At 38.6% G+C, this 14,359-nt stretch overlaps 2 protein-coding genes and 1 long non-coding RNA gene across 8 annotated transcripts; 2 read left to right on the forward strand and 1 right to left on the reverse strand.

Annotated features, from left to right (window-relative positions):
- Positions 1–13: 13 nt before the first annotated feature.
- On the reverse strand, positions 14–8,745 carry LOC117225439 (interference hedgehog). 6 transcript variants are annotated; one of them, XM_076519281.1, is made up of 9 exons: positions 8,608–8,745; positions 7,177–8,472; positions 5,116–5,196; positions 4,749–5,003; positions 3,692–4,675; positions 2,778–3,620; positions 2,577–2,702; positions 1,773–1,907; positions 14–1,696 (listed from the first exon to the last, which is right to left on the reverse strand). In XM_076519281.1, the coding sequence occupies exons 2-9, from the start codon at positions 7,337–7,339 to the stop codon at positions 1,626–1,628; spliced, it is 2,658 nt and encodes an 885-aa protein (XP_076375396.1). In that variant the 5' UTR covers positions 7,340–8,472; positions 8,608–8,745; the 3' UTR covers positions 14–1,625. The 6 variants fall into 6 exon arrangements, 5 of the variants coding, with proteins under 5 accessions (XP_076375396.1, XP_033334895.2, XP_033334896.2 ...); XR_013032799.1 differs by having other exon boundaries at positions 1,466–1,696; positions 2,587–2,702; XM_033479004.2 differs by lacking the exon at positions 1,773–1,907 and having other exon boundaries at positions 2,587–2,702.
- On the forward strand, positions 4,670–6,955 carry LOC117225441 (uncharacterized). The gene is made up of 2 exons (XR_004491510.2): positions 4,670–5,880; positions 5,982–6,955. It is a non-coding gene; the product is annotated as an uncharacterized LOC117225441 (long non-coding RNA).
- Positions 8,746–9,514: 769 nt separating the features above from the next.
- On the forward strand, positions 9,515–13,722 carry Dis3 (exosome complex exonuclease RRP44-like protein Dis3). Its single transcript, XM_033478664.2, has 14 exons — positions 9,515–9,717; positions 9,808–9,981; positions 10,064–10,221; positions 10,306–10,493; positions 10,575–10,801; positions 10,879–11,157; positions 11,248–11,532; positions 11,610–11,847; positions 11,918–12,176; positions 12,259–12,502; positions 12,564–12,784; positions 12,851–13,019; positions 13,091–13,369; positions 13,444–13,722. The coding sequence occupies exons 1-14, from the start codon at positions 9,664–9,666 to the stop codon at positions 13,609–13,611; spliced, it is 2,943 nt and encodes a 980-aa protein (XP_033334555.2). The 5' UTR covers positions 9,515–9,663; the 3' UTR covers positions 13,612–13,722.
- The last annotated feature ends 637 nt before the right edge of the window (positions 13,723–14,359 follow it).

Consider the following 14,359-nt stretch of genomic DNA (forward strand, 5'->3'; position numbering starts at 1 on the left):
TAAGTAAACGAAATTAACGGATTTTCATATGTTTATTAAAAAATGTTAAGTACATAAAATGTTGATATACATACATACGTGTATATAAATAATTAATCTTAACATTATTTTGTAGAGGCAAGAAGTAAGGCACGTATGCTTCTGCATAAAATCTGAACCATCCTAATATATACAAAATTGTTTCTTCCTCTCATTCACAAAGTGCTATCTTATCTTGGCAGCATGGATCGTTATATTATAATTAATTTTAAAAAGTATAAAAGTTTTAAATAATTAACTTTACGTTAAAAATACACATAGATATATCTGTGTATGTATAAATATTCTTTATATATGTATATATAAAGAAGTAGCATCATAAAATTTTACAAATACTTATTTACAAATCTTAGTCGTTTCTTCGTTGTCTGATATCGAAATTTCAACAGGTCGTAGAACCTTGAGCAGTTTTACGAATTTTTAGTCGCAAGAGTCATCATAAAGCTTGATTACCGTCAGGAATAAAACAACGATCACTAAAAAATTATTGCATCTAACTCGAAGCTAGGAGAAATACTGCTATTATAAGTTAACTTCGTACCATTACGTAACAAATACTGTTAGCAACGTATGTACTAGGGATTCGTGTCAGATTCTCTCTAATGTAAAGTATGTACTAGTTTCATCAAGGTAATGCTGCCGATTCCGTCGCTAACGATACGACGAACATTGAATACAAGCGGTGCGAAGTCAGCGATTGGGAAGAGCAACCAAAAGTTTCGATACCATTGAGAACTATCCAAAAATAATGGACGCACAATATAAAATACATAGCACAGCTACCTTTTCTTTTTCTTATCAAGCGCAATTTCATTCGCGTCTAAACTCGATCTAACTATCAATAAATCGCGTATTTACAAAACCGTGAACGCTAGTTTATTTAAATTAGGAAACAAAGATAACTTTAAAAGCTGCCTGGTGTAAAATTAATATAAAACCTACGCGAATGCGATGGGAGAAACACTTCTCCCGCTAAGAGACAAAAATAATAAAGTTGATTCAGTTCTGAGCTCGCGCGATTCTATTAGCTATCTATGCGCGCATAAGCTGACTTACACATAAATTCCTTGATTAATTGTCGACCATAAAGTGTGTAATGAACAGCAACATCGAACAAGAAAAAAATTTCGTCGAACAGGTACATTAATAATTTTAAGATACGCACTTCATGGTTGAACGTTGATTCCCTTATACTACCTTGAGCTCAACCAAAAGGTATCATGCACGAAGGTAAGACCTAGAACTTGAATCAAAATAAAACTACTGGACGAACACTTGTCCGGTAATTAAATCCAAGTATGTGAGCATACCTATTACGACACCCTGTACATGTCTTATAACGGTTTGTTCACTGAACTCGATGACATCTAAGATCTACAAGTTTAAAAGTCTCACTAAAAGAAGCATCGCTGTCGCTTTCTCCAAATGCGTTAAAATGAAGAATCGTATATTCTACGTTAAAATTGGAAAATGAATCCTGGCACGATAACTGGTTTCACAGAGGTTGTTCGATAGGCAGTGATCCCTGGAGCAGAGCGGGCTCAGTATACGATGTGTTCACGTCAGTTCCAGCTGTGTCACTGTTGTTATGGTTGTTGCTGTTGTTGTTTTGCCCGTTTAGAAACGAGGCCATTTCCATCGGCGACTGTTGTCCGCTCTGTTTAGAAACATGCGTGTTCGTTCGCTTCTTTCAGATCAGCTCGAAGGGAGCGAGTTTTGTGGGGATAACGTACGTGTACGGTGCTCGGAAGAAAAACGAAAGAAAAGCGGCTCCAGAGAAGAGTGCAGAGAGCGAGTAGAATTAAAGTAGCAGCACACGCGATCAATGCTAAAGCTAGGAAAGACTAGTCTCCTTAATATCGAATAGTCTGAAAGCAGAAACACGTTAGTCCAATGTAAATACATAGATGCAGTCGCGTGCGGATAGTGCGTAAGAAAAAAAATAAAATAAAATAGAGATTCGCTTTAAAATAGAACGGGGGGCCGAAGCACCGCAGAGGTGAACGTGCCAAACTTTAAGGCGTACCGTTGGAACACAATGGAGATCGTTCAATTCTAACACAATATGGATGCATGCACTGCAACACTAGAGACTTAAAACAAATACTAAATAAATTTAAAGCAGGTTTAATTTCCATTACAACTCGATCTCAACATCATCTATGAAGAAGTGCGACAAATCTGAGAATTACATTCACAGTAATTATTTCGTCGTATAAAAATCAAGCTCTGCATTGTGTTCCAACTCCACAGAACACGCACACATACACACAGAACTATACGGATGTTCTCAGTACAAACATCGTAGGCGCACATAATGAACACGTACGCGATTAAAATTGTGTTTACGTTCGCCTAATGTACTTCTGACTGTGAGGGAAAAGTCGAATGACTTTAGACAATGGAAACTGAAATATGTATCTCTTTTAGGCGAAATCAGAGTATTATGTCTCTTTTTCTTTTTCATGAAATCGGCACAGCCTTCAGTCATTCTTTTCCTCTGAGACAGAGCAACAATTATTGATATTGCTACTTACAAATACCGACCTTAGGCTGTATTATATCTTCAGATGTGTCGAGACCAGCGAGCGGGTTTGACGTTATATTTATCTTCGAATCGGTGACTCCACCGTTCATTACTCTTCCATTTGTAATAGGTTTCCCTGAAGAACAGAATCAGATTTTATAAAACCTGTATCCTTGTTTCACTTACTGCTAGAATCAGAAATTATAATCACCTTCGCTCTGCGAAGATTCCCGACTCTGTTTGTGTTTAGTCCTCTTGTACACTACTGCTACTGCAGTTAGACCACCTAGTAGAGCTGATCCGCCAACGACCCCGCCTATTATTGCATACATGTTCGCGTTTCTATCGTCCGCAGGCCTTACCCGACTATCTAACGTCAGATTGCTACCGTGATCATTACGATTATCATTCTCGTGGTGCTCTACGATTGGCTTCTTCGTCTTCTGCCGGAGAATCTGCGAGAATTCCGACGCGGCGTCCACCGAGAAACTCTGCACCTTAAACTCATACGTTGTATCGGGTTGCAAATGAGATATAGTTATATTGAAAGAGTCCTTTCCTTCGACCGTAGTTTTCACATATTCCCCAGCAGATGACGAGGCTCGATGGTACACATAGTAGCCATCAATCTCTGTTGATTTATCTGGATTTTGCCAGATAAGCAACACTTCATGTGGGCTTAAAGCTTCAGTGTTTGTTAACAACGGTATGGGCATTCTGTTGCTCTTGAACCCGCCACTTTTGTTCAGATGGAAGCGAACCGAATTCGGGCTGAGTTTATTATCATTGTTTGAATAAACTGCAGCAATCCTGAACCGGTACGTATGATTAGGTTGCAGTTCAGTGACCTCAAACGAACCCACATGATTCGGTATCTCAGAGTTCGCAGTATTCCACTTTCCTGGCTTGCCATTTATTTTTGGTCCAAGCTCTCGGTATTGAACCTTGAAAAACTGAATCGGTAATCCTGTGTTCTCAGGTACAGACCATCTTACCATCACGGACATATCTGATAGTCTCGTGACATTAGGTTGATTCGGTGGTACCAGAACTGCTAAAAATTCAAAAAACACGTTCAGACACATTCAAACGTTTTACTCTGCTAAACTAAACATTGCAAATTACCAGTGCCTTTGCGCTTTCCATCTTTGCTTCTCCTCCTACCCCCTCCCCTCGTGTGCTTGTGCCTTGAATTAGGAATCCCATAATCTGGCCGCGATTCAGTCGTACCAATATGTTGTTTCGGGTTGACCCTCAATAAATTGTCGCCGGAGTCTGAACCGTAATCATTGCTCGCAGCACATTGAACTATGCCAGCGTGTTTTTTCTCAACTTCCGAGATAACGAGAGTGGAGCCTTTAATCTCTAGATTATCATTTGGCGTCAGAGATTCTCCATTGATTAGCCATTCCACTTTTGGATATGGTTCACCGGTTACCGAGCAGGAAAGCTCCAATTCTCCACCTTCGGAGAACGTAGACGCCTTCGGTGGTTTGACGATTTTCGGCGGTTCCATTACTTTCAATATGATCACAGACTTTATATGTCCACCTTTGCTGCTCCACATACAATCATATTCTCCTCTGTCTGTCGATTGGACGTTCATTATCGTTAAGCCCATGACAGTTTTTACGGAATTCGTTGGCAATGGACTGCTCAATCTACTCCACGTAACAGAAGGCACCGGGTAACCAGCACCGAAGCACTCTAAAGTAACATTCTTACCCCGCAGAACCTTGTATTCGGTTTGCGGCTGTTTGATGAAGTACGGCGTTTGGAAAGTAGGATTAGCGTGTACGTTCAAAATGGTTTTACGATTGCTGGTAAACAATTGGCTGGTTATATAATTACTAGCTGTGCAGTGATAGTTTCCGCTATCCGATACTTTAGCATTTTCAATGATCATGGTCTTCCCGTTAACATTCGGTATGAGCTTGTTGTCTTTGTAGAACTGTACTATAGCTTCTGGTGCTGAGTAAGGGACGGGACATGTTATAGGTACTGTGTTTCCTGCTGCAACGTGTATGACGACGTCGTTCTTGTCGGTGAACTTCTGCAAAGTTGCAAGCGTCAATCTTGCTGGGTCAGAAGCTAATCCTAAACTGGTGCCTACAACGATAAATAAAAATCAATCGACATGCGGAGAAGTTGTGAGAGTAAGAAAAATGAAGCCTGGACTTGCCATAAAAAGCTATGCACCGGTAATCCCCGGCTTTTGATTCGTCATCGAAATTCACTACATGCCTGGACGTTTTGCCACCATTGCTAGGCGTGTGAAGAACTGGCACCCATTTGTCTGAGTTCAATCGTCTATGACGCCAAGCAAAACGTTCCGCAGGAAGGTTCAGATTGCATTCAAAGTTCACTTCGTCGCCCAACGGTGCATCCAGAGGTTGAGGGTGCCGGGTAAAGGACATGCCCGAATCTTGCCTTTGTTCTGTGAATGAAAGAACATCGATAAGTAATCCATACGAATCAAAAGCATCCTACATCAATCTTGGTTGAGACACCATTAAACATGTAAAAGAGGATTTTATGAGAACACTCACCGTGTGCATAACTGACCAGAACGTGAAGCAAAGTCACAACGACGCCACATAGGGACGGCATAGGCTGCATCTTGACACATTCTGGAATGAAGGAAGAGATGAGTTCATTACGCGTTACTCGGCTGATTCGTCTCGTTCGCTTTCCCGACCTCGTTGCCCGGGGGTGAGACGGAAATTCGCTAGAGTCGCCAGCAAGAGTCCACTAAAATTAATGCCCGGCAAGCATGTTTAAGTTTAGAACGGCGGAGAGTTCACGTGGAAATAGAACGCATTCTCGTTCTAGTTTTCACGATATCGTGGCTCGGCGACTTCGAGACGCGAAAACGTCAACACATTTAATGGGACCGCGCATATCAAGCCCTGGTAAAACGCCCTAATTTACGCTGGCCCAACTTGGCTTCCCGTTTTCAAAATTCCCGCGTGCGCACATCGCTCTGTCAACTGGAGTAGTCTTACAACTTATAACACGTTGTAAACATCTTCTATAAATTAATGAACGCAAATAAGTTCGAACATATTACATACAGTATAATACAATACTATGCTCATTTTAACAGTTTTATATTTCGTCCAAATATTTTTTCACTTTGCTTATAACACATTTATCCTTGATTTAAAATGATTCCATAAATTCTATGCAGTTGGTGTACCCTTGAGTGGTCTCTTGGGGCACAACATCGAGTTTGTATTTAGCGCGCAACGAAAGATGGAGGAGGGTGGGGGCTACCGGTGCGACCTCAACAGGAAATACCTGTAACTCGATTGGTTGGTACTTTAACGGCTTTTAGAAAAAGACGCCAATTTCATTTTAAAATATTGGTTATTTAAACGTTTAATACCGCTATAAGGCATTACGATTTTTTCAGGTCGAGTGGACATTTATACTATAACTTGCTGTTAAACTATACGTTTGAAAAGATCTTGGAGATATAATTGTGGCGGCTATAAGACAAAATTGGAAATGCATCGGGGAACAAAGAAAGCAAGGCCGCCGCGAAAAGTCGAGGTGGGGGCCAAGATGCCACAATAACAATACGAAAAATAACCATATACGGCAACGAAAATCGTTGATCATTGCGCGCACCACACCGCTTTCCACCCACGTGTCGACGCCTGACCATCGTAAGTGACGATCAGAAAACCGTACCGACGTGTCCGAGTCCAATGGAAATTATTTGTTGGCTAACACACGCGCCTTACGTAGGCAGATCCATTCACGGTATTACATCGTGATGCTCGCCCACGCGGCACTCTGCCACACGGAATTAACGCACACGCATTCTCTTTTCTCTAAGAAACATTTCCTCCACTACCGCGAACTCTCTTTGATCGGGCACGAAATTATATTTAACATTTCATTTTAATTATTTATCCGAAGAAACTTGCTTCCTGCTATTGGGGAACAATTCATGTTTTTACTCGATCTCATTTCATAATAGCAGATCTCTGTCAAAAGCGCTTCGGGGAACTATAAATATTTTTAATGAAAAATGTTTGTGACTCGAAGAGTTTTTCGGGCTCCTTAAGAATTTCATTAGACAAGATGACGAGTCTGTTACGACGAAGAAAGAAATTCGTCCAAGAGGATTCGTCATTGTCGTCGTGAAGCGAAGGGACATTTTTCATCGGAGACGAAATCCATAGGGCGGGAGGGGGGGTACAAAAAGCACACGTTCGGCCCGTTCGCAAGGCAGTTTAACGTGTTTTATGTACGGGAGGACTCTTAACTTCTGGTTAAATGGTAGCATAAATGCCGCTGGTATGTAACAGGTGAGAAGGGCCCCAAAGAGGCTGGTTTCCGACGTTGCCTCTCATAAAAATAAAGAACTCGAATTCCAAAGCAGTGGTTGTCAACCCCCCGCCGCACCCCGCGCCCTCTCGAACGATGCCTCGGCACACCTAACCTTACGGACGAGCCAATGCCACCCGGGTTACGCACACACGCTCGACTTGATTGTAACAGCTGAACGAAAGAGAATTAGAGTTGTTCCCTTTGCAACCGCTGTTTAACTAGAGTTTCTCGAATTCCTGAATCATTTTAGGACATGCAGATGAACCTACCGTTCGTCGAGCCAGGATCGAGAGTCTGGTTTCCGCTTTCATGACCTAGCCGTGTCGTTGCCAACCAAAATGCGGAAAGATCTGGATGATCGAGAGAACAATAACAGTGTACTAAATCTCGAACGATCTCTACTGTTACGATACCACACGAAACAATCCACATTTCTAACTACTTTTCGTACTGCTAAGATTCCGAAATAGATCTTCTTAATTATATCCTTCGTTATACGATGGTCTCATACAATGGGGATTTAAATTAAACTACAATCTACAAAATGAAATCAACAACGATATATGAAAGCTTTTTTTATGTTCGTACATGTTTGAGAAAAATATTCGAACGTATATTTAGTTTTTCAAATAAATCAGACCGCAAATGTTTGTTTACGATAAACGTATCAAGATAATTTGACACCGTGCTTGTGTAATTTCTTTTAATTCCGACGTGGTTAGATGTTCGAATCGTCGGTTTTTAATCTCTCAAAGCTTCCCGGAGACGCATTGTACTACAGGAATTAAATTGACGTTAATTTCGTGCAGGAGTAAAATGTAGTGTTCCGTTACACGTGACAAACAGGAACCAGGAAGATCGGGTTCCCATTGATCGTGCAGGTCCGAGAGAAGTGGACCCTTCCTCTCGGCCGATCGTCGATTAATCACGTGAACGGTTTTCGTTGGTTTCGTATCGTCGATGTTCGATACGAACCCAACTGCGGCTAACTTATTTCTCTTCCTCGGTATGCACAGGGCGACCGCTTAGACAAAACGAGCGAAGAATATTTAGCCGTATATGTGTCATACACTATTTTAATCTGCTTCCCCATAGCTGCCACTTATATTCCTGCCATCACCGCTCCATTTCAGAGGAACCATAACTGTAATTACTATTGTTTCTTTCGTTTTCAACATTTGTTTCTCGGGCCCTACTATTCCCACGGACACTGATCGCTGTCTGTATGCGGTCACACACGAATACCATTCGCTCGAGTTCGCGTAGCTGGGAAGATGACAGCGCGTACCGCTGACGCGTTTATCAAAGTTTAATCAAAAAGCACGTAACATGCATACCATACGTCGGAACGCAGGCGCATTGAGCAGCGCGGTATTATCCGAACGACGATTTCGTTGATTGTTTGGGTTTGAAAGATCCAGCAAAATTTCTCGCGGGAGACTTCCTGACGCTCGACCGATGCACCGGCCGCTCAAATTTTAACGAAAATACCAGTGGCTCACCCCTTCCGGCAGGTGATCTTACGCCGCGACATCATAAGCGAATCTTCCGGACGATAAGCACTCCTGTTGGTCGCACAGTTCCGTTCCCGACCACGATTTCCCATGTGTAATTTCACAAAATGCGAAATTAATGTCAAAAACGACGAAAATCAGCGATACTGATTAAGAACAATGTGTTTGTGTAAGGTACACACTCACCCTTTTGCCTTCGATCCGGCGGTACGATCCTTCCGTTCCAGATCTTTTGGGATACCCGTGAACTCGTTACCAATGCTCCTCTCGGAGATGAACGAGCAGTTCCTGCGATCTTCTTCCGGTGTATCACTTCATTTTTCTTTTCGCCGATCGTCGCAAGGTCCGATCGATTCGATTTCCTATAGAACACGACGCTTGGCGTCCACCAGCGTACCAGACCAGCACACTGGAATGTAGACCGACAGGTTTTGAACCGCGATAAAGTATGCAGTTGTTCGCCCCACTCCTCCTGTTGGAAAATCACTAGCGAAGGCGGAGGTCCCTATATCGGCTGTGATAATCTATGTCTATGGTGTGTATGATATACGACAGTATGTACATACCTTATTATATATGGTCTCAGGTACATACATATACGGTCTGCAGATCTTATATCTTTGGAAACAATAAAAGTATCTTAACACTGTTTACTTTCCTAAATCAAAATAAAAACAGTATTTGCATTTATCTATTAACAAAGATTTACTTTATCGTTGGTTGTATTCACAGAGTCTTATCAATGAATTTGAATTTCAATTATGATACCTTCAAAATTATATTTTTAAACATATTCTTTCTTCCAGTTCGTTTTAATATGCGTAAAATGTCTGGATACTTTGTGAATACAGACTTGAATTTCCCTCTCTTATTGTTAGTTTATATTCCAAACTCTAGTGGTGTTGCGAACTGGTTTATGAAGTTGATGAGAGGTTATTAATCTATAAAGTATAGTATTCATGCATAGAAATTAAAGTGATTTGAATAACCCGCTCTTTCCTTCTTTAGTTTCTGATTTTTAACATTGATGGCGTTGTAGTAACAATTATGTACTGTATGCTACACATATGTATGTATCTACATCAATCTATATCATGGAGGTTTGATCCACGTGTAGTAGTGTTGCTCGGTTTATGATAGATATTTTCAAATGTGAAGAATAATAAATATAATTTCTTATTCTTTCAAAGAGAACCGGTGTATTATTATTTAAACTTTTATTGTGTGATAAAAAAAAGGAAGATGTTAACAACAAAAGTTTTCTTTCGCAAGACCAAGAGTGGCAATGTTTTTAAAGTAAACAACAAACGTTTGACAATTACTTGATGAACTTAAGTCAATCATAAATAATTAAAAATGAATGAATATATTTATTTCTCTGTTTAGACCGTACGTGAACATTATCTTCGTGATGACATTCATTGCGGATTTCTAGCATGTGATAAATGCTTGCACAGAAACAAAAACATTATTTTAGATGATGATGATTCCAGCGTAAAAAATACTAAACTCACGCAACCGTATTATCTTTTATTAGATACTAATATTGTTTTAGATCAGGTGAGTATGGATTATATAAAATAGTGATAACATATAGAACTGATTTGTAACAATAATGATAACAATCATTTTTTGACTATAGATTGATATTTTGGAAGAAGATGTTCTATGTAATGTCATAATTTTGCAAACAGTGTTAGAGGAAGTCAAACATAAAAGTTCTACCGCATTTAAAAAGTTGAAAGCTATTATTAGTGAAACACATAGAAGATTTTATGTATTTGTTAACGAACATCATAAGTATGTAAGATATATTATATTTAATATATTAGCTATAATCAGAAGTGATTTTCAAAGTTATTATAATATATTTTTGTTGAGCAGAGAGACATACGTTGAACGTCGTCCGGGTGAAAGCATGAATGACAGAAATGATAGAGCAATTCGTGTTGCAACAAAATGGTATAATACTCACTTAGCTGCTATTAATTGCACTATTAAAACTGTGCTATTAACAGATGATGCAAAAAATAGAGAATTGGCTGAAAAAGAGGGAATACCAGTCTTAACAAGTAATGTTTCTTTGTATTAATTTTATCATTATTAATAGTTTCAAATATTATCCTTATGTATATGTGTTAATTTCTTTCCAGTGGAGGATTATGTGCTATCGTTAGAAAATTCAAGCCTATTAGCAGATAAATTATGCAAACGCAATTACGGTGTAGAGAATAGCAGTAAACCATTTTTTCCATGTCATCTCACTCCAGTTCAACTGCATGATGGTATCAAAAGTGGAAAATTTCTGCAAGGAACATTTGCAGTCTCAAGAGAAAATTTTCTTGAAGGATACGTAAATACAGAAGGGAGAGAAAAATCTGTAGGTGCTTCATTGTTTCCTATATTACTTGTCGCGTCTAAATACGGATATAAATTATTATATATATTTGTTTCTAGATTCTTATTCAAGGTCGAAGTAATCTGAATAGAGCTGTTGATGGTGATACAGTTGCAATAGAGCTTCTAGTAGAGGAGCAATGGTCATCCCCTAGTGACATTGTTCTGCAGGATGAAGTAGAAGCAGATGTAGACGATGTTCTAGAAACTGAGAAAGTATTAGACAAATTTGTTAACACTAACAAAATGGAAAAAACCCCCACTGGAAAGATTGTCGGTATAATCAGAAGGAACTGGAGGCAGTATTGTGGGATATTGCAACCTACTAATATTGAAGGGGTAAACAGTCTGGAGTTCTCAACATTAACCCAAACATTCGGTGTACATGCTATATAGTTGTATCTCATAACCTTATTAATTTTTCACTAGAATGTGAAACATTTGTTCGTCCCAGCTGAACGAAAAATACCGAAAATTCGAATCGAGACTAGGCAGTACGAATTGTTGCGTAAACAGAGAATTATAGTTGCTATTGACTCATGGCCGCGCAATTCTAGATACCCTCTGGGTCATTTCGTTCGCGCTTTAGGCGAAATAGGGCACAAAGTGACCGAGAACGAAGTCATTCTTTTAGAACATGATGTTCCACATAGTCGATTTTCTGATGCGGTTCTTAGCTCACTTCCTAAAATGCCTTGGTGCATCACTGAAGCTGTATGTATATCAATAAGACGAGACCTACTTGCCAAAATAATTTGCACGAACTAAACGCATGATTTAACAATACTCAGGACATAGCTCAAAGGGAGGATCTCAGATATTTAGATGTATGTTCGGTCGATCCTCCAGGATGTACGGATATTGACGATGCACTCCATTGTAAACCATTAAAGAATGGTAATTTTGAAGTTGGCGTACATATCGCTGATGTAACACACTTTATTAGACCTGGTACAGCTTTGGACAAAGAAGCTGCTTTGCGAGCTACGACTGTGTATTTGGTTGATACGAGGATTCAAATGATTCCAGGTGAAGACGAATTTATTAACAGCTTATGAATCATGTTTCAATAAAATTGCTGACAAAATATTGGTTACAGAATTGCTGAGTACAAATCTGTGTTCCCTGAGAGGAAACGAAGAAAGGTTTGCATTCTCTTGTATATGGGAAATGGACACAGATGCAAATATAGTTAACACCAGGTACTGCAAGTCTGTAATTCGTTCACGGTCAGCTATGACTTATGACCAGGCGCAATTGAAAATAGACGACCTCACTCAGCAAGATGTACTTGCACAGTCATTGAGAAATCTCAACAATCTGGCGAAGAAGTTAAAACAGAGACGTTTAGAAAATGGGTACATATATTGTTTACGTTGAGAACCATATTTCAAGGTATATAAATTATTTACAAATAATCATTGAATTTTTGTTGTGTAGTGCATTGGTACTAGCTTCACCAGAAATTCGTTTCCATGTTGACGACGAAACTCACGATCCCATCGATGTGGAGGCGAAGAAATTAAAAGAAACAAATTCCATGATTGAAGAGTTCATGTTGCTTGCAAACATCTCGGTTGCTGAAAAGATAGTTGCAGAATTTCCGGAATGCGCTGTATTGAGAAGACATCCGGAACCACCGCCTGCCAATTTCGAGCCTTTGATAAAAGCTGGAAAAAATCAGGTATAAAAATTTCATTGGAATATTAATAGACAATGTGATAACGTGAATCCCGTTCAAACAGGGCTTCGCTATAAACGTCAACAGTGGAAAGGAACTGGCAGAATCTTTAGATCAATGTCATATAGAAGACAATCCATATTTCAACACTATGTTAAGAATATTAGCAACTCGATGCATGATGCAGGCTGTGTACTTCATTAGTGGCATGCATCAACGAAGCGAATATTTCCATTATGGTTTAGCGTGTCCTATTTATACTCATTTTACGTCGCCCATTCGAAGGTAATAGTATATAATAATTCCTATCATCAATAGAATGCAATTAATACGCTATCTTTTAATATGTAGATATGCAGACGTAATGGTTCATCGTTTACTGGCGGTTTGCATAGGAGCTGACGCTACATATCCCGAATTATTAGACAAAAAGAAAAATCATGAGCTCTGTCATAATCTGAATTATCGAAATCGAATGGCTCAGTATGCTGGTCGTGCATCTGTTGCACTTAATACTCACGTTCGTATTTGAGATAATTTTTAGTTTTGTCGTTTAATTTTTCTATTGATAATATTTCTTTTCTTGTGCAGTTGTTCTTCCGAGAGAAAATACAAGACGAGGAGGGATATATACTTTTTGTACGAAAGAACGCGTTGCAAGTACTGATTCCGAAATACGGTTTAGAAGGAACATTGTACTTAAAGGACAACAAAGAAGCAGGTGTGTCGTTTCAGTACGGTGCCGAGGATCATTCTCAAACTTGTGAAAATATTATATTCCGTACATTCGATCCTGTTATAGTCCAAATTTGTTTGGACAGATCCAATGTACAGCATGAAAAATTAATATTTAAACTAGTTCATCCACATGTGAGTATAGATATCATAATAAATGGTAATACAATATGCATAAGCAAATATTGATAAAAATGATGTTGAAATAGATCCCAGGATTTAGCGTGTCTCCAGTGAGTGCACAGGTCTCTTGTACTGTGCAACAAAATACGGTAGAAGTAGGTAAGCGAAAAATGGACGAAAATGTACATATGGAAGATAATACTGGGGCAGTTGGAAATAAAAAGAAGAAAAAGAAGAAGAAGAAGCAGACTTAACATCATTTAGAAATTTCAATTTTCGAAGGATTTATTTTCGAGTGTATGTTTTACATTAAATCTTTGAAATATATATGTAACGCGAAGAATAAATTATTTTATAACCTGTAATCACTTTACATTGTTGTACGACCGTATGGTGACTATGTTAGATGGAATAACCAAAATAAAATTAAAGAAACTGTAAATATTATTTTAACGAATAATTGAAATATTTTAACGAAAAAAAATAGTGTCTGTTTAAGGTGACCGCAAGTGTTTAAATATCTTCTAAACCAATTATATGAAAACCTAAAAGATATGGGGTTATGTATTATCAGTCGATTTTCCTAACTAAAAAAAACTTCAAAAGACACATGAAACAATAATAGATCATTATTTTTTATAAAATGAACATTGATAACAAACATTTATGCGCTTATTAACATACAGAATTGTGCACTTTAAACATAAATTTGATAATATTTGTATATATATATGTGCACACATATAGTGCGTACACATTATGCGCATTAGGGTAGCTCCTATTTTTGACTTTTGAATTTTCTTCGCGGTACTTACAGACTAGTTCTAATTGATAAAAAAATAAACTGTCAAAAATTTGAATTCATTCGAAGACCAGGATAACTGAACAAACTTTGATACAATAATTTATAAAAATACTTACCATTTCAAAGATTTTTAATTTCTAGAAAATAATGTAGGAAATAAAATACATACAGACATTTTTTTCGTCTTGATTGATAAG

This window comes from Megalopta genalis, chromosome 2, assembly GCF_051020955.1.
Source record: "Megalopta genalis isolate 19385.01 chromosome 2, iyMegGena1_principal, whole genome shotgun sequence".
Taxonomy (NCBI): domain Eukaryota; kingdom Metazoa; phylum Arthropoda; class Insecta; order Hymenoptera; family Halictidae; genus Megalopta; species Megalopta genalis.